General features: G+C 46.4%; 1 protein-coding gene and 1 non-coding gene across 2 annotated transcripts; one reads left to right on the top strand and one right to left on the bottom strand.

Annotated features, from left to right (window-relative positions):
• Nucleotides 1-15,873: 15,873 nt before the first annotated feature.
• LOC112888233 lies at nt 15,874-15,980 on the top strand. Its single transcript, XR_003227772.1, has one exon. It is a non-coding gene; the product is annotated as a small nucleolar RNA R71 (small nucleolar RNA).
• A 7,954-nt stretch (nt 15,981-23,934) lies between these two features.
• On the bottom strand, nt 23,935-25,350 carry LOC112885386 (protein ALP1-like). Its single transcript, XM_025951018.1, has 2 exons — nt 25,115-25,350; nt 23,935-25,009 (listed from the first exon to the last, which is right to left on the bottom strand). The coding sequence occupies exons 1-2, from the start codon at nt 25,348-25,350 to the stop codon at nt 23,935-23,937; spliced, it is 1,311 nt and encodes a 436-aa protein (XP_025806803.1).

Below are 25,350 nucleotides of genomic sequence, written 5' to 3'. Positions count from 1 at the left end.
TTCTTTGCTAGGGGCTTCTCAAATATTACTTGCCGTGGCCCCAAGTCAAGCTGCGCTACCGATAACTCTTCACGGCCTCGAGCGTGGAACTCCGCGGGGAGTACAAACACCATATGTGCATCAGCCGATGTCTTCGCATCGGCTCTTGTCGATTTTGGCTACCAATCCTTCCTAGGAGGGCGCGACTCCCTTTTCTGCGTGTAGTGGACTTTGTCTGCCAAATCCGGGCGCGCCTTCCTCAGCATCTCAAGATATCTGGCCTCAGCTTCCTCTAGGCTGCGCAGCCGCTGTACCCTGGGTTTCTGGGAACGGTTAAGTCCACAGGGCACCAGCACGGCCCGTGATACTTGTCCTCTTCTTCTTCAAAGTCCACCCTTCTTCGTGGTGGTTGAATCTATTCTTGCTGGGACGGCACAGGTCCCGAACATCGAAAAACTGAGACCCGTTCTGCATCACGCTTTCAGGATCTGCACTCCAGGCAATCCTTAGTAGTAGGCAATCGGCTCATACCAGAGTCCCAGCAATACTTGAAGAACGGGCAATGCCAATGATCATGCGTGTCTTTCCGCTTCTTCAAACTTTTCTCAGTACGGTGTTCATACTCTATCTCCTCCGACTTGCGTAGGAGACGTTGCTGTTACTGGTACTCATATTTTTTGATTAGATCGGAAGAAGCTAGCCGCTGATTCCTAACATGCCTTAATTGTTCTTCCGTGATATATCCCTTTTCCCCTTTTTGGGGCCGATCGCAAGGATCGGCCTCTTCATTCCTGGTTCGGCGGCGTGGTGCAAGCCCTGCCATGTTAATGCCGAGCGCGAAATCTAATTGTTGCCTCCCAAACTGGTCACAACCTTCCACCATATTCACACTTGGGAAAGGCTGGGTATCAACCTTCATGGCAGTTTGACCCAAAATCAATCGGCCTTGCTCGATAGCCGATTGGATCTGCCGTCGGAGTTCCTTGCAGTTGCTCATGTTGTGAGTGAAAGAGTGATGCCACTTGCAATATGATCTCCCCTACAGCTCCTGTGCTGTGGGAAACTTGCAGCCTTCAGGTAACTTCAACTGCTTCTCCTTCAATAACAGATCAAATATCTGTTCAACTTTACTCACGTCGAAGTCAAAACCTTTTGCAGGTCCCTGTTGTTTCACCCACTTACATGACACGGGATTTCCCCCCCGAGTCCATTCTGCAACTGCTACTTCCTGGTCATCCCCACAATCCTCAGCGTCTTCTGTGTCGATCAATGTTACTTGACGCTTGAACCTGTCCTAGTATAATTCTGGGTGGCGCTGCTCATATGTTGTTAACTTTTGCACCAAGTGCGCCAAAGAACTGAATTCCAATTGGAAAGCCATATCCTTGATCGGCTTTAGCAGTCCCAAGGATGCCAACTCGACTGCATCTTTCTCTGAAATACGGGTCGAGTAGCATCGGTTCTTTACCTCTCTGAAGCGTTGGATATATTCCGCCACGGTTTCCCCACACTTTGCCGTACTTGTGCCAAGTCAGCAATTCCTACCTCTGCAGCTTCCTAGTGATATTAAATATGAAACTGCTCCTCCAGCTGCTTCTAGGTGCGGGTCGAATCAGGGCCTAATGATATATACCATCCAAAGGCCGCCCCTGTGAGAGACTGCGAGAAAAACCTTACTTCGCAAGGGATCCGATACCGAGATCATTCCTAATTGCACCAAGTATCGGCTCACGTGCTCGATGGAGCTAGATCCTTCAGCTCCACTGAACTTGGTGAACTCAGGGAGCCGATACTTGGGCGGCAGGGGAATTAGTTCATAGTCACTGGGAAACAGCTTAATATAGCCGATCGGCCTCCTCTTTGGTAGAATGCCAAATTGATCTCTTAGGATGGTACTGATCGGGTCTACCGTCTGCGCTCATGGGGCCGAGTGCGTATTGTCATGACTCAGCCTGATCGCATAAGGAGGTAGCCACGCTTGTTTATCAGCATCTGCCCTGGAAACTCCTCCAGCCGCCCTCTGCACTGAATGTATCGGATTATTGCTATCCGGTATATAAGCACACATATACCCATGCGGGATCTCCTTGGGCGGCTCGCTGAAGAACTGGTGATCCACAGGGTCACCTCCCACCTTGTAGACAACGTAGGCTGGGGAGCCATGTGACTCCGGAGCCGCGAGCGCATAAGGTAGTGGTGGCTTAGCCTGGAATGGCAATTCTCCCTTATGACTCCCCAAGGTAGGTCCAGTTCGAGAGTATTGATGCTTCATGATCTCCTGGACCACGCGCAACACAACACGCTCGAAAGCATTCACCAAGCTCTCGGAGTGTCGGTTCAGTGAGTGGGCTACCATGTAGTTTACTTTCAGGCACAGAGCTCTGGTACGATCTTCTGAAGGGGTGGACAGATCCACGTCATCAAGAGCGCCTTCAGGTGAAAACCCTTTCCACCTAACACTGTGATGGTGGGTCTTCTCGAAAGAGCTGATGAGATCGGCTTTGAACAGAGCCTTGATCTCATCATATTTCTACTTGTGCTCAGCAAGCAGCTCCTCGTACGTGATCGGATCGTCCCTCGTCATCCCATCAGCAGAAGTCGATGTAGTTGATGAAGATGGTCCCACCGGGTGTGCCAGAATGTGTTGTCGGTCAAAACCCACCGGCGAGCAGCGACAGGCAACACGAGGAGCCGGGAGGCTCTCGGGACTGCTGGTGGGCCCCGGTCCCTCAGTCAATGGCCCGAGATCCGGCACACGACCTGGCGTCTGGGTTGCTAGGTGTGCCACCTGACCTAGTACGTGATCAGGAAGGTGCAGAAATGATCTATGTTAGTTTCCTGCATGCACAGACACATGTAAATATTAGTCCGAGCCGTGATCGGCTCATCAGGTGACTCCCGATATCGGCTGTAAAGAGCCGATTGTATCTAACATCAGATCGGATCTAAAATACACATATCCGATGGTAAATATAAAACTTGCTCTATAATCAATTAGTTAACCCAATCTACAACGGTTAAAGCTTTCACTGCATAACCGGAATATCCTACACGTGATTGAGCCTAACAGATACGAAAGGTAACAGAATAGCAACCTAAACAGAGGCCTAAAAACCAACGGAGAGCTGATTCCCGGAATGATCCCTCTTTAAGTTGATACAAAGCACCAAGCGTACTGCCGGAACATTCAACTCGTTTGAAGGGCCTAATCATGTAGATATTAAACTAAATCTTCGATGAACAAAGACTAACCATAACAGATTGGATCTACTAAACAAGAATAGAGCAAGGTGCTGCCCTTACACCCGAGATCGGGCATGAGGATAGCTAAACTTTTACAGGTAACAAACGATGCACGAATAAAAAATGGAAGAGCCGATGCTACTCTATAAACACCAAGATAACTAGTGTTACTCACCATCAACAATACTTTAGTACGAGAAACATAAAGGTAAATAGGCAGGAATGATGCTGCCCTGATCACGTGAGGCGTGATCGGGGCTGCATGACACTTACCCGAGAAACCCTAGAATAGGGGTGGAGATGCGCCGAGAGTTGTTGTGAATGATTGATTGTTGTTTATTCATAATCCAAGGTACATATTTATAGTCCGGAGACTTGCCTTCCCTAACCAATCCTAACTAACTACGACACGAATCTTGGCTATCTCTATCTAAACTATTTAAATACACATACCTATCTAGATACATGGCCAACCCTACCCTCAAACACCCGCGCAGGGGCCAATTCGCAAGCCCACTATGATTATCTTTTAAGTCCATCCTGCTTCGCGGCCCACCTTTCTGGCTCAGCTAAATTATGGTGATAACAGTTTGTACGAGTATTTTGGTATATAGGCAGTCCCACAAAACTTAGGGGTATTACAGGTATTTTACCCACAGCACACAGTTTCCCACAGCTCACAACTGCTCTAACCAAATGGTCTTCTGCTTTTCCCACAACAGTTTTTTTCACAGCAGGTTTTCCACAGCCCACAGCTCACAGCAGCTTTTACAAAAAGCCACAGCCCAACCAAACACACCCTTAGTCCCACATCAGAAATGGTGGGGGAGCACAACATATAAGGTGGGGCAGTTCTCATCCATCAGTCTAGTCTTTTGGGTTGAGTTAGACCCGATGCCTTGGTTGTTGTGGGATTCGGTGGACTTGGGTTTAGTAGGGCGCTGGCTCGTGGGTACAGTGGGCTGGGCCGGATTCCACTGCACACTGACAAATATCTAATACAAGATTTATCTAAAATGTAATCAATGTAATCCTATCATTAGAGCTAAAGGTTGGAAAATCTAGAATATCTCTATGGTCAAAAGGTGACGGGGTGAACGTCTCCGGAAGGTCATAAGGGTTGTGCGTGACTGGGGAGTTGAACTTGGTGCCTAGTAGAACATCTTCAGAAGATCACATTGGTTGTTTGTGATGCAAGAGTTGGGCCGGATATGTGATATGGGAGATTGTTAGAGCACAACATATAAGGTGGGGCAACCCATACCTATCAGGCTAGTCTATTGGGTTGAGTTAGGCCCGATGCCTTGGTGGACCTTGGCCTAGTAGGGCGCCGGCTCGTGGGTATAGCCAGTGGCAGAGGATGAAATAAAATTGAGGTATGGGAAAGTCAATAGACAAAAAAATATTCAAATATATAGTCAAACACCACCAATTCACCAACGCTTATAAGAAAGTAAATACAATGAATTTTGGGTCAAATTGGCATGTAAAAAGTTGCAAGTTCATCTTTCCCTTCAGATACATCTTAGCTTTATCCTAATGTCCTGAGCTCTTGATCGTTACTTCCCTCCTCCCTCCCTTCCAAGTTAACACATAAAAGAGGGAAAATCTTCCACGATCTTAAATTAACAAAACTATGAAACACATCATGACTGATTTCCCCTTACCTGTTACTAAGCAGGTTTGCTTGGACCATGCATTGAACCTGCACTGCATGCATGACCGTCCACGCCGACGGCCGGCAATGGCGACGCGGTGCTTGCATGCGGTGTGCCCGCTGCCTGTGCAACTACGCTTGTCCGCTGGCCGCTGCCTCCTCCGCATCTGCCGGTTGCATTGCTTCGCATGCAATTCACTTCGTATGGTAGTCCCTAGTTCTCGTTTTAGTCGTGAGATGGGTCAGTGGGGCTGTGGCCCAGTATGGCGTTGCATCTTTGTAGGTGTTTAGCTGCCAAGCCTACCGAGAGATACCTCCGAGGTAGTAGATTTGTAGATAGGGTGTCGCCGAGATTAGGAACTCAAAGGTGCAAGCAACACAAGGTTTAGACAGGTTCGAGCCGCGCTGTGCGTAATACCTTATATTTTGTATGGTGGTTTGTATTGCCTTGGATTGATTATTTTTTTGAAGGGGGTCCCTGCCCGCCCTTATATAGTCTGGGGGACAGGGTTACAAGAAATCCTAGACCAATACCAGCTTAGGAGTCCTACTCGAGTACTACTCGGGTAGTTTCCTTCTGTACCGACTAGACCTACTCCTACTCACATGTGTGTACATTAGAATAGATATAAGATATGGGACATGCCCCCATCCCTTATCCTAGAATATTCTATGCCATGTGCGCGGTTCCATGGCCGCAGGTCTAACAGGCCCCCGAGCTCTTCGTAGCCAAGTACTGCAATCTCTCGAGTACTTCTGAAAGCGTCTTTGAGTTGTTCTAAAACTCCATCTTGGAAGTGTCTTCCGAGTACTTCCTTGGCTGCCCTGAGGCTGTGAGGTACTCATGCCCCGTGTAGTTTTAAGTCTTCTTTTATATGGGATGCGATGAAAATGGCACTCCATATGGAGTAGCTCCGAGCCTTTAGTTGAATTGAAGAAATGGGTTAAGGGTCAAATTAGTCTTGAATCTTCTTTCCTTATCTTCCAATAATTTTTGAAAAATAAGCCATCGATGACACGTGTCCCGCAGCCCCCGAGCCTTGAATCCAAATCCTAATGATTTGGAAAAAGGATCCAAATGAACATGGCATACTTTGTATTTTTTTTACAGATTTGAATTGGTGGTAAAAATAGGTAAAATTGGTTCGAAATTCGAAAACCCCCTTTTTCAGAATAATATCCCCAAAAATGGTCAATCAAATAACTTCCCCAAAATTATCCTAAATTACCTCTCAAAACAAATCATATCCCGAAAAAAACCTCCTCGACATTCGAGATGGAACAAGTGAACGAACTACTCGATGTAATCCAAGCGTTGCAATTGATGGGAGTCACTGGTGCTTCAATAATGTACTCCATTTTTGAGCGCCGGGTACAAACTTTGCAAAAGAGGTGTCAATTTGGTTTCGACTACCTCAGACCTGAAGATCACTCCCGAATGTCTGCAGAGGAACTACCGCTGGGAGAAGCACTGAAGCAGGTGAAACGTGTACTGATTGATGTACACACTGTGCCTTATGTCCTAGTGCTGTTTAGTGCTTCAAAACAGCCAAAACCGGTGTGCTGCTCATCCGTCTGAGTACTTTTGACATTTACATATGCTGTATCTGATGTTTTTTTTACCTTGCAGGGACACACAGATTTGTACAGGAGTTTGCCTTTGCTCCCAAAGATTGACCACCCTGATCACTTAAAGCCAAGTGTGTATGAGTGACTTAGAATCAACCGCCTTTCCCTCAACCCACTGACTGATGAAGAAGGTGATGATATTGATGATGATATTCCTCTAGCAGACCTCCTGAAGAAGTCGGACATGAGTACCCCCAGAAAAGCACGAATTGGACTGGTGGTGATCTCCTGCCCAGCCATCCCAAGGGACTAAGGGTCGTCGCTCAAAGCGCAAGGCAGCTATCATCTCAGTTGATGATGATGAACCAACTAGGTAAGTGTTTCTAGACCATTGCGACTACCTTTCTCGAATTCTTTTTGAGATGGTTTTTGAACACTCTCCCCTTTTTTTCTTTTTCTCCAGTGCTGATGCTTCTGACCCCAAGCGCTCGAAGCACGGGGCACAAGAGAAAGCTACCGGAGATGATGCTACAACAAGGCATAGAATGCCCTCTGTTGTAGTGGAGCCATCATTGAATGTTGCTGAAGACGCGGCAGTGCTCCGCCAAGGCAGACTTCCACCTCGGCTAGCAAATTACCACCACGAGTACTTCAGGTGCCGCTCCAGCACCTAAAGTGCTCAAAATAAAGAAACTGAATGTGAAGAAATCTTCATTATATGTACTCGAGTACTTTTCTCTTGCAGATTTTGTAAGCTTATAAGCAATAATGTATATGATAGCTTCTCCATTGTGTGTAGGAAATCCTCTGCTCTGGGCTTAGATGAGCCTAGTCAAGCCTCAGTTAGTCCAGCCCTCGAGCCAGAGAAAGAGTCAGATGTTGCAGTGTTGATCAGCACATTGGGGACTGCGGCCATCGTCCAGTCATCAGTACCTGAGGAAACTCCTGCGCTATCAAGTGCTAAGGCTGAAAGGAATGTTTTAGGTGCTAAGATAGCCAAGGAAAACAAGTCTGGGATAGATGATCCAACCCCCGAGATGTTGATAGGTGAGCCGATCATGCCGCACCCACCCGCGAGTACTAATCTGCCTGAAGCTCAACTGATTACCGCGGGTGAGGTGGCAGGTACCCAGCAGGAGCAACCAAATATTGAAGATGCAGAAACTGCGGGTACTTCTTTAGGCCCCATCCTGGTGGCACCACATGGGTGGCAACATGTTGTGCCAACAGAGCTTATCAACGATCCAATGCTGACCAATGAAAACCTGAAGCATTTCCTGAATACCTTCAAGAATTTATACAAGTTTTCCACTGTATGGCTTCTTCTTGATATCATAACTTGCTTTCATTGGATAATGTTGTTATCTACTGACTTGCTTACTTCTTTGCTTGAGTAGAGGATGGCCAACCAATCTGGACTGATGTCAGATAAGTTGAGGGTCGTGGAAGATGGACTGTGCCAATTGCAAGCTAAAGGCAGGCAGATTGAAGAGCAGATCCACAAGAGGGTAGAAGTGCAACATCAGCTGGATGAAATAAAGCTAGAGCGCACATGTGAAGTCTGGCTTCTCAAGCAGGAAATAAAAAAACCTTGAAGAGAAGAACAAGGCCTAGAGGAAAGCCCATCAAGGTAATTCCCTACCATGTACTCTTGCCTAGTTGAATATAGTCAAATGGTAGTCTCTGAACTTGCATGAGTACTTCTTGCATTGTGCCCGCAGAACTCAAAAATATGTTAAAGTATAAAGAAGAACTGCTGACTGACATGAAGAATCTTTTGTACCGTTGTTCAGATGATGTGGAGCTCCTAGCCAAACAACTCGAAGATGCAGACCAGCAGCCTATGCAGTGCATGGTCGAAGAAAAAGAACTGAGGCAGAAGCAACTTGAAGAACTCCAAGAGGTTGCTCAAGTAGTCGTCAACATGGTGGACCCTCTGGAAGAAGGAGTAGTCAACAACAGGACTTTGCTGGAGCATCTTCATGAAGCCCCACAAAAGATTGCCCTACATCTCCGAAGCCACCAAGACCTATGTGGCGCACTTGCTTGGACTCGTTGAGTTCTTCTGGCCAAAGGCCAATGTGGAGCCACTATATGGCTGCAGACTATTCTGAAGAACAATTCAAAGGTTATCTAAAAGAAAGCAAACCAGTGGCCCATAGGATAGTTGAAAGCCTGGAGCAGGACTTGAAAATATTGAGATGTTATGAACAATCTACTCTGGTGCATGTTTGTAAATATATTTATTTACTTGTTGCCTTTTGATCTGTTCAAAAAACTATCGTGTAGTATTGATGATCATAGGTCTTAGATGAAATCAATATGCTTGGGTCACGCTAATCCAAGTATTACACCTTTGGATGTAGTCGGTAACTTGCCGTTCGATCACATATTCCTCATGAGAATTCTTCAAACTAGTCACATAACGTCCGATCATGCGGTACTCTAACTTGTCTGGAATTATGAGCTCAATGGCTTCTTCCCTTGCACCCGAGATCGCGTACAAGAACAGCTAAACGATTATGAATAGCAAGCAAAACATGGATTTACTATTCAAAACCAATGCAGCATCATAATTGTTTAAGATAACTAGTGTTGCTCGCCATAAAAAACGCTTCAGTATGAGAAACACAATGATAAACAGATAAAAGCAACACTACTCCGACCATGTGGAACATGATCGGAGCAGCATGACGATTACCTGAAAAAAGCCCTTGAGGAAGGGGTGGCGATGCGCCGAGAGTTTGTTGTGAATGATTGATTCTGCCTTTATTGAATCTCACGATACATATTTATAGTCCAGAGACTTGATCTTTTCTAACTAACCCTAGCTGATTACAACACAATCTCTAACTTACTATTTTTAAACTATCCTCAGATACACGGCCACCCTGGCCCTTGACACGTTCGCACAGAGGCCAATTTGCAGACCATTACGATGATTTCTTTCAACCCATGTTGCTTTCGGCCCATCCCTTGGCCCAGTCAAATTATGGCGATAACAGAATGTTATAGCCATCCTCTCTTGTGACACACTTCATGAGGATGCCTGAACGTACACCGCGCTTGTAAAGCTTATCGTTAACCATAAAAACTCCCTTGCTCCGTCTCATGATGCGAGCAACTACTGTGCTCCTGTCAGAGACGCCCATGAGTAGTTTCTGGTCCTTGATGAAGTCGATGTAAGGTTCCCTCCAATCTTCACCCAGCATCATGACCTCCCAATCTGGTTCGCGTGGACCTGGATCGGTGGTGCCTTGAGCCAAAGTCTTGATGGATGGGTGCTTAATCTCTTAGACAAATACTCCTGCTGGAACCTGAGCGCGGGTAGATCCCAGCTTGGACAGTACGTCTGCTCCAACATTGTTGTCTCGGACCGCATGATGAATCTCCAGCCCTGAGAACTTATTTTCCAGCTTCCGAACTTCCATTACGTATGCGTCCATAGCTTCTTTGTTGCTGTCCCACTCCTTGTTGACTTGTTGAACAACCAATAAGGAGTCGCTGTAGACAACTAGTCACTTGATGCCGAGGAGATTGCCAGGCGGAGCCCATGTAGAAACGCCTCATACTCGGCCTCGTTGTTGGACACTTTCCAAAGGATTTGAAGAACATACTTGATTTGCTCACCCTTTGGAGATATGAAAAGTACTCTAGCACCACCGCCTTTGAGCTTAAGAGAGCCATCAAAGTACATTACGCAATGCTCTGGCATGTCAACTAGAGTCAAAATCTGATTTTTGTGCCAGTCTGCCATAAAATCAACTAGTGCTTGCGACTTGATGGATGTGCGTGACTTGAAGTCAATGGAGAGAGCCCCTAGCTCCATTGCCCACTTGGAGATGCGTCCAGTGGCATCTCGATTGTGGAGAATATCCGCCAATGGGAAATCAGCGACAACTGAGATCTGGTATTCATCGAGGTATTGGTGGAGCTTCCTGGATGTGATGAGTATTGCATAGAGAAGTTTTCTAAATTGGTGGGTAATGGACCTTTGATTCAAAGAGTACTTTGCTGACGAAATACACCGGCCTCTGCACACCAAATGCTTGGCCCTCCTCGGACCACTCCACCATGATGACTGTGCTGATCACATGAGTAGTCGCAGCGATGTAGAGTAGCAAGTTCTCACCTGGTAATGGAGCTGTGAGGATGGGGGGCAACTGTAGGTGAGTTTAAGGTCCTATAATACCTGCTCCACCTCCTCTATCCACTTAAACTTGTCTTGCCACTTCAATAACTTAAAGAAGGGTAGTCCTTGTTTCCCAAGTTGTGAGATGAATCTATTCAGGGCTGTCATGCACCCTGTGAGCTTCTGGACATCTTTGACTGTGACCGGAGCCCCCATGTCAGTGATAGCAGTGATTTTCTCCAGGTTAGCTTCAATTCCTTGGTGACTGATGATAAACCCGAGTAGTTTCCCCGATAGTACGCTAAAGATGCACTTTGTCGGGTTGAGCTTCCACTGGAACTTGCGTAGGCTATTGAAGATTTCTTCTAGGTCCGTAATGAAGTCATCGTGATTTCGGATCTTGACGACCATGTCATCCACGTAGGCCTCCACATTGCAACATAGCTGGTCAGCAAAGCATAGCTGAATTGCCCGTTGGTACGTTGCACATGCGTTCTTCAACCCAAAGGACATGGTCGTATAAGCATACGCACCATAAGGGGTGATGAAAGCAGTCTTGATTTGGTCTTTTTCCTTGAGGCAATCTAATGGTAGCCCGTAGCAATCAAGGAAGCAAAGTAGTACGCAACCAGTGGTGGAATCAATGACCTGGTTGATGCGTGGTAGCCTAAAGGGATCCTTCGGGCAGTGCTTGTTGAGGTCGGTATAATCAATACACATCCTCCATTCATTATTCTTCTTTTTCTTTACAAGGACAGGATTAGCTAACCAATCTGGGTGGAAAACCTCTTTAAGGAAACCAACCACGAGTAGTTTAGCTATCTCTTTCTTAATTGCCTTTCTCTTGTCTTGAGCAAATCTACGGAGTCGCTGCATCTTAGGGGAGGCCTTAGTATTTACATTTAGACTATACTCGATCAGCTCCTTGGGCACACCTGGCATATTTGCTGGGAGAGCTACTATGCGGCCGTGAGTACTTCTAATGAAGGATTTGGCATACGGGATGTTGAAGCATATTCGATGGCCTCCTAGTCGCAGTAATACAACTTCTTCAAGTCGCCTCGGAAGGTGAGCACCCCGCTCTTTCCTGGCATCTTGAGAAGTAGGTAGACGTAGTGATGCACGGCCACAAAGTTGGCCAATGCAGGTCTTCCCAGGATGGCATGGTACGAGGATTCAAAGTTTGCCACCTCGAATTTAATGTATTCGGTCCTGTAGTTTTCCCTCGTGCCAAATGTGACTGGTAGGGTCATGGTCCCGAGTGGTGAAGCCGAGTTCCCTGGTAGATGCTGTAGAAATGAGCCTTACTTGAGGTAAGCATATCTGTGATATCTAACCCCATCTTCTACAAAGTACTCGCGAAGAGAAGGTTGAGACTACTTCCTCCATCGATGAGTACTCTGGTGAGCCCGATGGTGGCCACCACCGGATCTAGCACAAGATTGAATTTTCCCAACTCTGAGAAACTAGTCCACTAATCATCTCTTGAAAATGAGATGGGACCCTCCGACCATTGGAGTGGTCGTGGTACCGCCGGCTTGATAGACAAGATCTCCCGGAGTGTTAGCTTTTGAGCTCGTTTAGAGGCGAACCCGGATTCGACACCAAAGATGACGTTGACATTCTTCAATGCATCCTGGAATTGGGCTCCTCATGACTTGTCTTCTGGTTTGTCATCATTCTTGCCTTTTCCCATCTTGTTGGCATTTTTATCAAGAGGTGGGGCATTGAAGGTAGGTTGTAGCACTCGATTGCTGAGTGATTGGAGTTCGGGTGCCATGGGTATTGCTTGTACAGGAGTTTCTCAAACTGCTCCTGTGTCATCCCCGATTTCTTGCCTCGCGTGGGGCGGTCAACAGAGGCAACTAGATCGTCTGGCTTCCGCTTTCGGGAGGATCCCGAGTAGTCCCGCTGACTTCTGTCGTTGCGATGGTCGATCCCCCGCTTGTTGTTGTTGTAGTTGTTCCCGCGCTTCGAGAAGCAATCGCGCTCCTACTCCTCTTGGTCCGCCAAGCTTCCATCATGTTGCGGAGCCTCATGATGGTCTTGGGTCGGTTGCGGCCAAAATCTCTAAAGAGAGTTTGGTCGGTGATGCCTTTGTGGAAGCAGTCGATGACATCTTGCTCGGAGATGTTGGCGATGGTGGCTGTTGACGGTCCTTGTCAGAAATTCAACCGTCAACTCCTGCATCTTTTCATGACATTTAATCACCAAACTTAGTTATAGGGCTTGATTCTAATTGGTTCCATGAGTTTTGGTGAATTATGATTTGTAGGCACCCACAAGTGAAACACACAGGAAAACACAAATAAATGCAGGAAAAACACACAAAAGGCCTCCTCCCTCCCCCTCATTCAAGACATAATAAGAAGAGAAGAGAAGAGCTCCACTCCAAGGTGAAGCCCTACCTCCGTAGCGCTTAGAAATAGGGAGAGTGAGGGGTAGTTCGGGGAAGGTGCCGGCCTGTCGGCACTCTTCCTCGGCCTTGTACCTCGATGGATGCTTCCTTTCTTAAGTAAGTGCCCGTGATCTCCTATGGTGGTGAGTCTCTTAGTTAAGTAAGTTCTATTCTTTACAGGATCATCATCTGTTCTTGTGGTGGATGCTCTTGTAGAGGGCCCTTGATAAAGATGGGATAAGATCGATGCTAGAGCAGTAGTTGACAGCATAGACGTGGTGTCTAGTCTCTAGATTACCTTTGTATGCTGCGAGCCCCACAGTGTTAAGGGGTAGATGGCAGGTGGTGACAGCCCTGTCCGTCTGCTACGGTGGATTTGCCGTGGTTAGAGTACTCCCCCACGTTCGGGTTCGGCCGGAGGTCCTTGGTAGACCAGGGTCATACCGGTGCCTGAAGTAATCAAGTAGAGGTTGAGCTTATCTTTACTAGAAACTCGAAAACTATAGGAATCCTCACTATCCTCACCTACCTATCTCTTCTTTGTCCTTGGACGAACCAGTTAGAAGGCTAGTACCTCCATTCCTCATGGAAATATGATACCCTTGAATACTCACGGGTGAAGTGCTACTGCGTTATCTCCGTGCACTTGCGGATTCCTCATGGAAATATGAACAATGGCGCATGTGTCGAAGAAGCGGCGAGTGTAGGACCCTAGGAGCTCATTACGTTCATGTTTGCATTGAGATAGATCGTGACGAGTACCTGCTCAAGTAATCGCCCATTGAAAGTTGTCGGTGAAGACAGCCTTCAGATCGTCCCAGGAGTCGATGGAGTCTTTCTTGAGGCTTTCCAGCCATGTGAGTGGAGTGGCCTCCAGAGCCATCGGGAAGTAGACGACCTTGGTGGTGTTGGAGCCGCCTGCGACTTCTATGGCCGTAGAGGGAGTGAGTGGGAGAGTTGAAGTGTGAGTGAAACACACCCCCCTCTCGGGCTCTATTTAAAGAGCATGAGCACGAAATGACCGGGATGGGCAGGCCACAATGGCTACTAGTCGTTTGAAAAAGCTGGGCCCGCCCAACGGTCAAATGGGTTCGGACAAACCCTGGGTTCGGCCGACCCCCTGTTGGCCCCACTTGCTGACAGCCTGGACCCATGGCCCCCCAATGGCTACATGATGTCTTTCCTGGGTGCCTAGGCCCAAGTTGCTCCCGAAAAGATGTTTAAGAATATTTTTCAAAGGATTTTTATGCTCAAAAATATTTTTAGAAATTTTATAAAAATAGAAAAAGGCTAAAAAATTCCAGCATGCATAGGTGTTGAAAAATTCGAATATGCAGTGAGAAAAATCCAAATGTTGAGAAAAGCAAATTTTGAAAAAAATCAAATATGAGATAAGTACCGATTTATGTTCGGCAAGGGCTCATCATTTTCAGTTTGATGGGTAGGACTTTTCTCCAGCGTGCTTACCGTTTGGCGTCCCATCTTGAAGAAGTAGATGAAGACATACTTTCCACCCTTCGCCACATCTTATTTGTCTTCTTTCTCTTTATTGGTGTGGGCAGTGGAATTTTAGGTTTGAGGCAATGGTTCTCCCTAGATTCCACTTCCGTCGTGATCTTGATGAATCATGAAGCGTTGCTCCTTACTGTATTGAAATTTAAAGAATATATTGTTGACCCCGATGCGGAAACAAAATTCTACGGTCTTGACATCTATCCTTGCCTTGACGTCCCTCAAGAAGGGTCGTCCAAAGATTAGCTGTACGTCTAGGTCGCCCTCCATGTCGAGGACGATGAAGTTGGCGAGGACAAAGGAGTCCTTGACTCGCACTAGTAAGTTTTTGACTACCCCTTCGGGATATCATATGGTTGAATCGGCGAGCTGCACATATATTAGGGTCAGAGAGAGAACAGGATATTGTAGTTGTTCAAATATTACCATGGGCATAAAATTTATGCTTGCTCCAAGGTCACAGAGGGCCTGATTATAGTGGCAATTGTAGATCGAACAGCTGATCATGGGCACCCCTGGATCTTTGTGTATTGCTGCTGTTAGTCCTCCACATGTGTTCACCTTTTGATGCGTGGGCCTTCCTGCATGGTTAGTGCGGGATGGCCTCCGGGATGGGTTACCCCATCCGGTGGCCACCATGCTGAGATTTTCAACGGGAGCCTCGGGTTGCCCTGGGATCTTCCTAGAATCAACCGCAGGAACAACAATAGCAATTTGCGCAAGTTGTGTTTGAATCATTTTATTGAAACTTAATTGATTTTTAAGAGCAGAAGATAAAGTTTCAATTTTTATGTTTATACTTTCCAAAGTTTTATCATTGGTCAAAAGCTTTTCGTTTAAAGATTCATTAATTTTAGCTTGGCCAAGAACAAGATCTTTCAAGAAGGGTTGGTTCGAATTGAAATTAGAGTTGGAGTTATTACCTCCTTGATATGGTGGGCGCGACTGGTTCCACCCCTGGCCTCCTTGTGGACGGTACCCATTTTTGTTGTTGTGGTTGATAAAGGCAGCGTCTTCACGGGTTTTGGGGCAGTCGTTCCCCGAGTGTCCACCATTTCTGCAGACCTCGCACAGCGAGTGCGAGTCAATGGCTTGGACGGAGTGGTACATCTATTTCTTGATCTCCTCCCTCTCGACTAGCTTCCTGAGTAGGAGGTCCATTTCTGCAGAGAGCATGTCCGCCTCCTTGATGGAGTGTATGCCCTTGGTTCGGGATTGAAGGTGTCCTTCGCTCCACCCTTGGTTGGAGACCATTTTCTCGACTAATGCAGTAGCTTTAGCAATGGTGAGGTCGAGGAAGGCTCCTCCAACAGCAACGTCGATGTGGGCTCTTGATGTTGGAGTCAGCCCATTGTAGAAGCTTTGGAGAACAACCATTCATCCATCCCATGATGAGGACAGGTGAGGATGTATTCTTGCAGCCTCTCCCAAGCTTTAGGGATTGATTCCATCCCCATCTGCTAGAAACTTGAAATTTTCCCATGCAGGGCGTTGGTTTTGCCCACCAGGAAGAACTTTGCGAGGAACGCCATGGAACATTTGTTCCACATGTTGATAGCTTCGTTGTCCTTGTAGAACCATTGTTTCACCTTCCCCAAGAGGGAAAAAGGAAATAGACAGAGCCTGATGTCATCAGCTACGATCCCTCGTATCACTATGGTTTCACACAGCTCGAGGAAGTTCTAGAGATGTGCGTTGGCGTCCTCGTTTGGTTTCCTGCAGAATGGGCTAGCCTACACCATGTTAATGAGACTTGATTTGAGCTCAAAGTTCACATCCCCGACTTCGAGTTTGGGTCCAGTGACCACGTTGGTGGCTGAGGGGATAGACGAGTACGAAGAGTCTTTTCAGCCATAATGATGAAGGGATATGAGGTCGGCTATGCTAGCGATAAACAAAATTTTCCACCGCATAAACTAGGAAAACTGTTGTTATAGATCACAGAATTACCACTAGATACGCGGGTGCGGAACTCTTGTAGACCATTGGGGTAGTGCAGCCAGTCGCCGGCAGTGCAGTTGCAAGACCTCCTCACATGCGACTCGTCCTCGTGCAGCAGATGTAGCACCTCCAAGGTATCCATATGTACGGGGAAGAAGCATCGCACTCCGGACTGCTAGGTCCATGAGGGCAACCGTGGGCGCATGCGAGGGAACGGGTGGCTGCCAGCAGGCGTGGAATTAGGGTTAACCCCTCCATGCACTCCCACCCCTTCTTTTATAGGCGCCCACTAATGGGCTTCCTAACCGACGTCCATTAGTGCACCTAAGCCCAGTCTAATTCAGATCATATCCTCATTAGGCTTCCAGCACCTTAACTGCGTGACCCTATGGGCTCACGTGCGAACAGACATGGCCCGAGAACTCCTGGTTGACCAATAGTTGACAGCAGCCTCTAGCAAGATGTGTCAACTCCTATGTGCGCGCAAAGATCACATCAGACGAGCTGTCACAATCTCATATACATGCTATTCCCTTTGCCTCACAACATTTGGTCTAGCTCCAAGCTGACCTCTCTTTCTCGATTCCGTGATCCGGAATCCTTGGTTAACACATAACCCTAGCACGACCATGCATTTCTTGGTCCGATCACACGAGGGGCCCAGAGATATCTCTCTCAAGAAGAGAGGGGCAAATTCCATCTTGACTGAATATGTCTCACAGCATGCTTCTGGACAAACCTGAGAACCACCTTTATGACTACCCAGTTATGGAGTAACATTTGATGGCTCCTAAGTAGGTCGGTTCACATCTTGAGTACATGCGACAATCTCAAGTCTAAGGACCCAATGTACACATTATGTAATGAGAACTCACTATTTCTCGAGTTGGATGGGTTCAGTCTCATGTCATACATGCGCCCACATTGTTAGTTTGACATCTCCATGTCTATGACTTGTGGAACACAACCATCAACTAATACATGTGCTAGTCTAATATTCATGTGTGTCCATACATCAACTCCGACTAGGAACAACTTTAGAATAACCATACAAGTAAAGAGTCTCACAAACAATTCACATAATTGTCAATCAATACAAGTTGGCTTTCATAGATATTCAATAAACATATAATAGATCATGGATACAACAACATATGATCATCTTTATGATTACCTCTAGGGCATATTTCTAACAAATAATTGATGATGCTTGAATGACTGGTTCCGTTGCTGAGAGAACAATTTGAGGAGGGATGATGCGAGGTCGGACCCTTCTCACGAGCTCTCTGGATTTTCAACAAAGTTTGTCGGCAAAGAGAAACCAGTCCTACACTACCATGTTTTCATCCAGCAGGAGAAAACAAAAGCAACATTAGCCTGTATAAGCAATAACTATTTATAAACATATTTCCAAGATTATATATTAGTAAATCCTGGACGGGAGTCTATATGGGTTCGGCCAACCCAGGAGTTCGGCCGACCCCAGGTGGAGCCTCCCCGGCTCTACCTTCCTCTGGCTGGCTGACATGTGGGCCCTAGCGATAATTCTTGGTTGTTTGTATCTTGGTGCGCTCGTTTTGGTCTGCAAGGTGGCCCCTTCTTGTAAGTGTGACGCAGGATGCGATCTTCTTTGCGTTTCTATTGCATCTTCTACGTGTTTTCTTCTTATTCCAGACTTACGTTCCTGAAATGGCTAGATCAAAAATACTACTATGTAGCTAAGTTAGTGATACAAATATGTGAGTAAGAGGTATTTACTTATGAGTATAGTTGACAGTCAGATTTCGCATTTAAGGACCGCCAACAATAGGGTTTTGACGATCGAGCTGCAGCTACGCCCTCTGAGCGAGTCATAGAGCTTGTTGTGTGGCTGGGTCTTGGCTGGCAGTGAGTATGACTGTGACACCTGCAATGTTGGTGATTGGGATTTGGAAACCCCGTTAACCAGCTGCCACGAACTCGGCGTCAAGGTCACGTCGCACGCGGCGTTGGCTTTGCGCGGCGTACCTTCTACGTGTGGCATGCTTCTGGCTCCTTAAGCTGCGGGCGACACGTTCGGCGTCGTTCTCATCGCCAGCATCAGCGGTGACCTCGTCTGTCACACCCTAAAATATTTAATTTTAGGATGTGAGTATTTTTCAAAATGTGTGCATGTATCAATAGGGTTTTTCGAGAATTTTCAAGATTTTTCTGGCAATTTTTCTCATTTATTCTAGAGCTAGATCTATTTTTTTGGAAGGCTCTAAAATTCTTTTTCATGAGTCCTAAATATTTTATTTGGATTCCTCGTATCCCAAATTATCTCCAGAGTTTTCCTCAGAATTTTTGGGATCCTTCAGGATATATTTTTCGTGGTTTAAAAGATTTATCTGGACATTCCTAGATTTATTTTCGGCCTGAAGATATGTTCTAGAAAATAAATTCGTTTTATTTTCATCTTGAGCTGTATTCAACTCATTTTGGGTCTATTCCGCCTTAAACCCTACAAACGTGCCACGTACAAGCTTCAACTCGGTCAGCACCACTATCTCGTCGTGTGTCGCGTTTCATCGAGAAAATAGATCCGAAGCTTCTCTTTGAGGAACCCTAGGCGAACCCCCTCGTTTCCCTTTCTCTTTCTATCCTAGAGTTTGATTGTTCGTTGACGCTAGCGAACCACCAGTTCCGATGACCAGAATCGCCGCTACAAGGTCCTGAACTGATCCGCCAATGACCCCACGTGACCTCTCTCTCTTTTGTATTTCACGCTATCGAATAGCCTGTTCGTGTTCAACCAGCATTGTCCTCTCATTTTCATGTTTCGGCCCATAACCGAACTCACTCGCCACTCAAATCTCGACATGAGGTTGTTTCCTCCTTTCTTTACCTCTTCCTTCCACTCTTTGCTCGCTAACTTGTGGGGCTCGCTGCTCAGCCCTATCTCGTTTCTCCCGTGGGCAATCTGGACTCAAGGATGAGTCCCAGCATGATGTGCCACTGCGTCCTTATCCTCATCCAAGTCTGAGCCTAGCACGAGATCTCCAGGTCTATTTAAACGCGCCCTGCACCTCCTGTTCCCCTAGCCTCTTCATCGTTCCCTGCATCACCGTGCGCCCAGGTCTACCCTACCACCGTCGCCCTGCCCTGCCCCCTATTCCGCTCACCTTCCTGCATAGCCGCTGCCGTCGCCAGCCCCCGCATGCCCCCTGCTGCCACACCCCTTCTGCATCACCGGCCCTAGGGCTCCGCGTCCCCTGCTATTCGTGCTTTTTCCTCCCGCGTGTGCAACCCTGCATTGCTGCCTCTCCTCTGTTCTCCTGCAGCGCCGCCGCCCGAGTGCCCAGCACCCTACGCCCATTCCCTTGCCGCCGCCCAGTGCCCCCATCTGCCTGCGCGCCCGTGCGCCGCCACCAGGAGTTCCGCTTCCCCCCTACGCGCCTTGGCCCTACATCGCGTCCCTGCAGCGCTGCACCTCGCCTTCCCCCTGTACGCCGCCCTCGCCCCCTACCCGCTCCCCCCTGCAGGCCGCCGCCAGGAGCAGAAGCGCCGCCGCCCGAAACAGACTGTCGCCGCCCTCTTCTCCGGCAAAATTCAACCACCACGATGCATCCCCGCAGTAAGTAAGGTATGGAATTGAATCCCCTCGTCATCCTCTTTCATTTGCTCCGCTTCTCACGATCTCCCGTGCCCTAGAATGCCGGGAATTTTGCCAAAAGTGAGCCGCCGGCCACCATGGCTGCGCTATGGAGCTTTTGCAATTTAGCCCCCTAAGAAATCTGTAATTATCATGTATTTTTCTATATCTTGTGAAATTTGCAGAAAACCCCCTGGATCTATTACATCTTTTCAATCCAACCCCACCCGTGGTATTTTTCAGATCTAATCCTAAACTTTTCCTAATTTTTAAGCACTATTTTCTATGTCTTGCAATTCTTTGCTGCTAGCCCCTGAAGTCTAAAGTTAATTACGTATAGATCCCTGCAACCTAGTTTCATGCGTAGTTTCCGCGTTTTAGATCCGTTTTGATCTGTTGTTTTTGCGTTAGTCTTCTAAAACCCTAAGCTATCGTTTTATAGCGTTGTTGTATCGTAGTTCCTGTTTTAAAATTAAAAATAGATCTAGTTTGATTAATATCCTCTCATCTAGTTTTTCCAATTAAAATTCAATTAAGTCTTTAGTCCGGTTTCTTAATTAATGTTAATTTGATTAATATCAACTTAAATGTATTTTAGTTATAATTTGTTTAGTTCAGCATGAACCATAAAGTTCGACGTTTAGATGCTCTCGCCGGTTTCTATTCTAACTAATTGTTTAATTAGGACAATTTGTACATAGACAATTATATATAAAATTTGATTAAGTTCTACCTCGTCTCTATAAATGTAAATATAATATAAGTTAATTATAATTAGGGATATTCTTGTTTGAATATCTTTTATATTTATTTTCCAATTAAAATAAATAAAGCTTATAATTCTTTTATTTCTTTTATAATATAAATTTTCCAATAGCTGTTTCTTTTCAACCCTAGCTCCGTTTTCCGTGTTTCTTGCGCTCTTATGACTGTAGCAACGAGCCCTATCCTTTAGTACGCTTTTTTAAAGCTTTCCTTTTATTTGGTGTATCTATTCTTAGTGTTTCTTGTTTGTTTGCTTGCTTGTATGCTTGGGTCTGATGCTTGTGTGACATTAGAAGGAGCGCAATCCAAGAGCTTTGAAGATTTAGGCTTACTCCAACCGAGTAGGCAGCAGGGTACCCAAACCAAAAAAAGGTGCTGGAAGTGCACTGTAGCAGGACCTATCTCTCTCCAGCCGAATAGGTAAACGCGATACGCATTTTAGGCTGAGGGGTACTGGAGACGCAGAAATGGGTCATCCCTCTCCCGCACGGGTCACTGTACGACCAACTACCCTCGCCCACCAGGCCAAGTGCCGGAAAGAGCGACGGAGGCAAAGCGCAAGATCCGGCGTGCTGGTGCGGCCAGGACTCACCGACGGACGGGAGAGCGGTCGCCGGCAGCGGCGGAGGCTCAAGGTAAATGAATCTGTCACCCTTGTTGTGGCCTATCGATTCCCAGGATGCCTCCCCCTCTCAATGGATGAACTCGTAGGTAGAGCGGATGAACTCGTTGGATCTTGCTGCCCCCTTTGCTGATCCACAATTGATGTGCCTAGCTTGTTTGGGATGACGTACACTTGTTAATTTGTGATGTACTTCCAGTGATTGTTAACTGTGGTGTAGTTCCAGTGAATGCTTATTATTGACATTGTTTATTCCCTTTTATGTGTCTATGTGTTGTATTGTTGTATTATTGCAAGTGATTTGTGTCCATCAATAGGATGGACCTCAATGGTACAGGTTCATCAAGCATGATGCAGGGGAGCCACAATCAAGAAGGTGATGGAGCTCCACAACAATTATACCCACAAGCCGTGGCAGTTCAGTTTGCATAGGGTCAGTTCATGTATCCAAATGATCAATGGAACTTCATGGTTCCTGGCAATGTGCAAAACTCGGCTGCAAATGAGGTAAAGCGGCAAGGCTAATTCTTAACTTACCTTCACATGTTCATAGTGTGATATATTGTCTGGTGTTGATAACTGGAGGGTGATCTTGTAACAGATCCAAGTTGGGGAGGAGCACTCTCAACAACTTAATGGCCATGACGATTTAGTTACCCATATTACAACAGAAGAAAATGCTGTGACATCCAAATCTAAGATACCAGCTAAAGGCAAGAAGGTTGCCAGAAGAGGATCAGGGTTCTCAAAGGAGGAGGACAAGATCATATGCTCAGCCTTTCTGAACATCAGCAAAGATCCAATAACAGGTGTAAATGGCATTCTATTTATCCAATTTTGTGGTCTGTTTTAAAAGCACTCTGAGAATCCTTTGAACATGTAGGAGTGAATCAAAGCAGTGGTGGGTACTACAAAAGGATTCATGACTACTACAAGCAACACAAGCCCGAGGGATTAGAGAGAAACCAAATTGCTATTCAACATCGATGGGCTGCCATCCAGAAAGCTGTCAACAAATTCTATGGCTTCAAATCAGCTGTAGACAGCAGGGATCAGAGTGGCACGAACGAACAAGATAGGGTAAGTGTTCAGATGGGCAATGAACTTAATATTATGTGATTGATTCTGATGGTTCTAATAATGCACTGAATATATTTCTATTATGTATCTAGATCGATGAAGCTATCAAGATGTTCGAAAAAAATAAACCTTTTACCTATTTACATTGCTGGAAGTTGTTGAAGGATGAGGTAAAATGGAGTGACAGAATGGTGGAGTTGAACGCAGCTGCATCCAAGCCACCACAGGCTGCAGCTGAATCAGGCAGCAACAATGGTCAACCTGCTCGGCCTGAGGGTAGGGATGCTGCTAAACGCCGCAAGACAGACGATGGTCCTGATTCATCAGCTTCAAGCACTGCCTTTGCTGTGCTGCAGCAAATGAATGACAGGTGCGAAGAATCAGGTCAACAGCAGGAAGCCCATATGCAGAAGATTTTGGGCATGAAGGAAAACAAGATAGCACTAGAGGAGAAGATGTATGACCTGCACAAGCAGGATGTAGAGAGGAGGGCTACGCTGAAGGAAGAGCATTTGAAACTCACCAAGATGGACATTGAGGTGAGGGACAAGCAAAGTGAGGCTCAGCTTCTAACTGCTGAGATTGGTATCATGGGTGCAGACTTAGAGAAGCATGCACCTAATGTTAAAGCGTACTACCTTGCTATGCAGGCTGAGATTATGAAGCGTAAGGGAATTAGAAGCCCTACCAGTTCTGATATGTGATGTTCTGAGAATAATTTATGTGCTGTTACCATGTAGACAATGGTTTGTATTTCATTTGAAATCTGTAACTTATGTGTGCAGACAATGGTTTTCCATTGTGTTGAGACTGTTATTGTATCAGACCTTAAATGTTTGGTGTTGAGGAAATGGGATCTCCTGAAATGTGAATGTTGCCGTCAAGCCTTTGTGAATGTTGCCAACTCGTGTCTAAGCTCTTTGTATCATCCGATGAGAGGGCGGCCGCTGGTCGGCCGTGCAGCTCGGTTAGGTCGGCCGTGCAGCTCGGTTAGGTCTGGGGCGTGCAGGTCGGCCAGGTCGGGGAGGTCGGCCGTAGGTCGGCCATAGGTCGGCCATAGGTCGGCCTCTCGGCCATACTCCTGAAATGCATGCATACATACTCCTGTATACAATCTCCTGAAATGCATACATACTTTGTGATCTCCTGAAATGCATACATAATTTGTTTCGCATACAAGACAACACCCATGTTTAGAGTAAAACTAGTTACTGCAACCTGACATTGTTCTTTCATACATTGAGGGAAGGCAAAAAACTGTAAGCCTCATGCATGAACAACTATCCGGCGAAGCAAAATAACATGGCTTCTTCCAGTAGCTTGTCGTCACAGCTTCTAGCACCTGTCATCAGTCTGAACAAAAGTATGACATGTACAAAAGACTTGCATCCTCATCCCTGTGCTGATGGCTTCTTCCAGTACCTTACTGTCTAGTTGTCCTAGCAAATGGACCAGAGTTAGAACCATAAAGCGTCCACATGTGCTCAACCAGATCAGATTTGAGAGATCGTGCAGTACTCTGGTCCTGGATAATCAAGTATGCATCTATTAGCTCATCAATGCTAGGAATATTAACAAGATGATGTAATGGTGGATTGTCCCGGCCAGGCCACTCATTGCGACCAACTGTAGGTAACTGAACATTACGCTCATCTTCAATGACCATGTTATGGAGGATCACACAAGCTAGCATTATAGCATTCAGGTCTTTAGCCTTCCAAAGTCTTGTTGGACCATGCAATATCTTCCACTTAGCTTGTAGCACACCAAATGCTCGTTCAACATCCTTCCTGCAACTTTCCTGTTGTTTAGCAAAGACCTGCTGTTTATTGCTCACAGGTGCACTAATGCTCTTCACTAAAGTAGCCCACTCGGGGTATATTCCATCTGTCAAGTAGTAACCCATACAGTAGGGGTTACCATTGACAGTGAAGTCCACAGGAGGAGCATTCCCATTAGCTAAATCATCAAACACTGGAGAACGCTGCAACACGTTGATGTCGTTGTGAGATCCTGGAAGCCCAAAAAAAGCATGCCAAATCCTAAGATCCTGGGTCGCCACAGCTTCAAGAATTAGAGTTGGCTTGCCTTTGTGCCCCTTGTACATTCCTCCCCAGCCACTAGGATAGTTTTCCCACTCCCAATGCATACAATCTATACTCCCAATCATCCCAGGAAAACCACGTGCCTTATTAACAGCAAGGATATGTTCCAACTCTTGTGCATTTGGTTTCCTAAGATACTCTGGGCCATAAACAGAGATGATAGTGTACACAAATTCTTTCAAGGACTTAAGAATTGTTGATTCGCCCATACGTTGTCCATCATCTAAAGCATCTGCAATTGACCCATAAGCAAGCATCTTCATTGCAACCACATATTTCTGCTTTGGTGAAAAGCTTAGCCTACCAGCTCGATCACGCTTAAGCTTAAAGAAGTCATTGGCCGCTGTCATGTCATCAACAATTTTCAGGAACAATGACTTTCTCATACGGAACCTGGATCAAACAAACACATGTTACATTTCCTCGCTGCAAGGCACATGGAAGCATTGTGAGCTATATAATCACAGAAGGATAAATGAATACTATATTGAATTTTACCGGCGACGAAACATTTCCTCGTTGTATAGTGCATTAGGCCCGAAGTAGTCGTTCTCCAACCTAATTGCAGCTGCCGCACGCTCGCGGTCATAGGTAACGTGGCCTCGAACAGATCCGCCCCATTTGCACTTCTTCCTCGCCGATGCAAGGGCATACGCAGCAACAACGACTTGAAGAACTTGCGGAGATACTACATCTTTCCCCCAACTTGTGCTCCCTGTGAACCACGACCCCAT

The sequence above is a fragment of the Panicum hallii genome, chromosome 3, assembly GCF_002211085.1.
Source record: "Panicum hallii strain FIL2 chromosome 3, PHallii_v3.1, whole genome shotgun sequence".
Classification (NCBI taxonomy): domain Eukaryota; kingdom Viridiplantae; phylum Streptophyta; class Magnoliopsida; order Poales; family Poaceae; genus Panicum; species Panicum hallii.
This window is presented reverse-complemented; position numbering and strand designations above follow the sequence as displayed.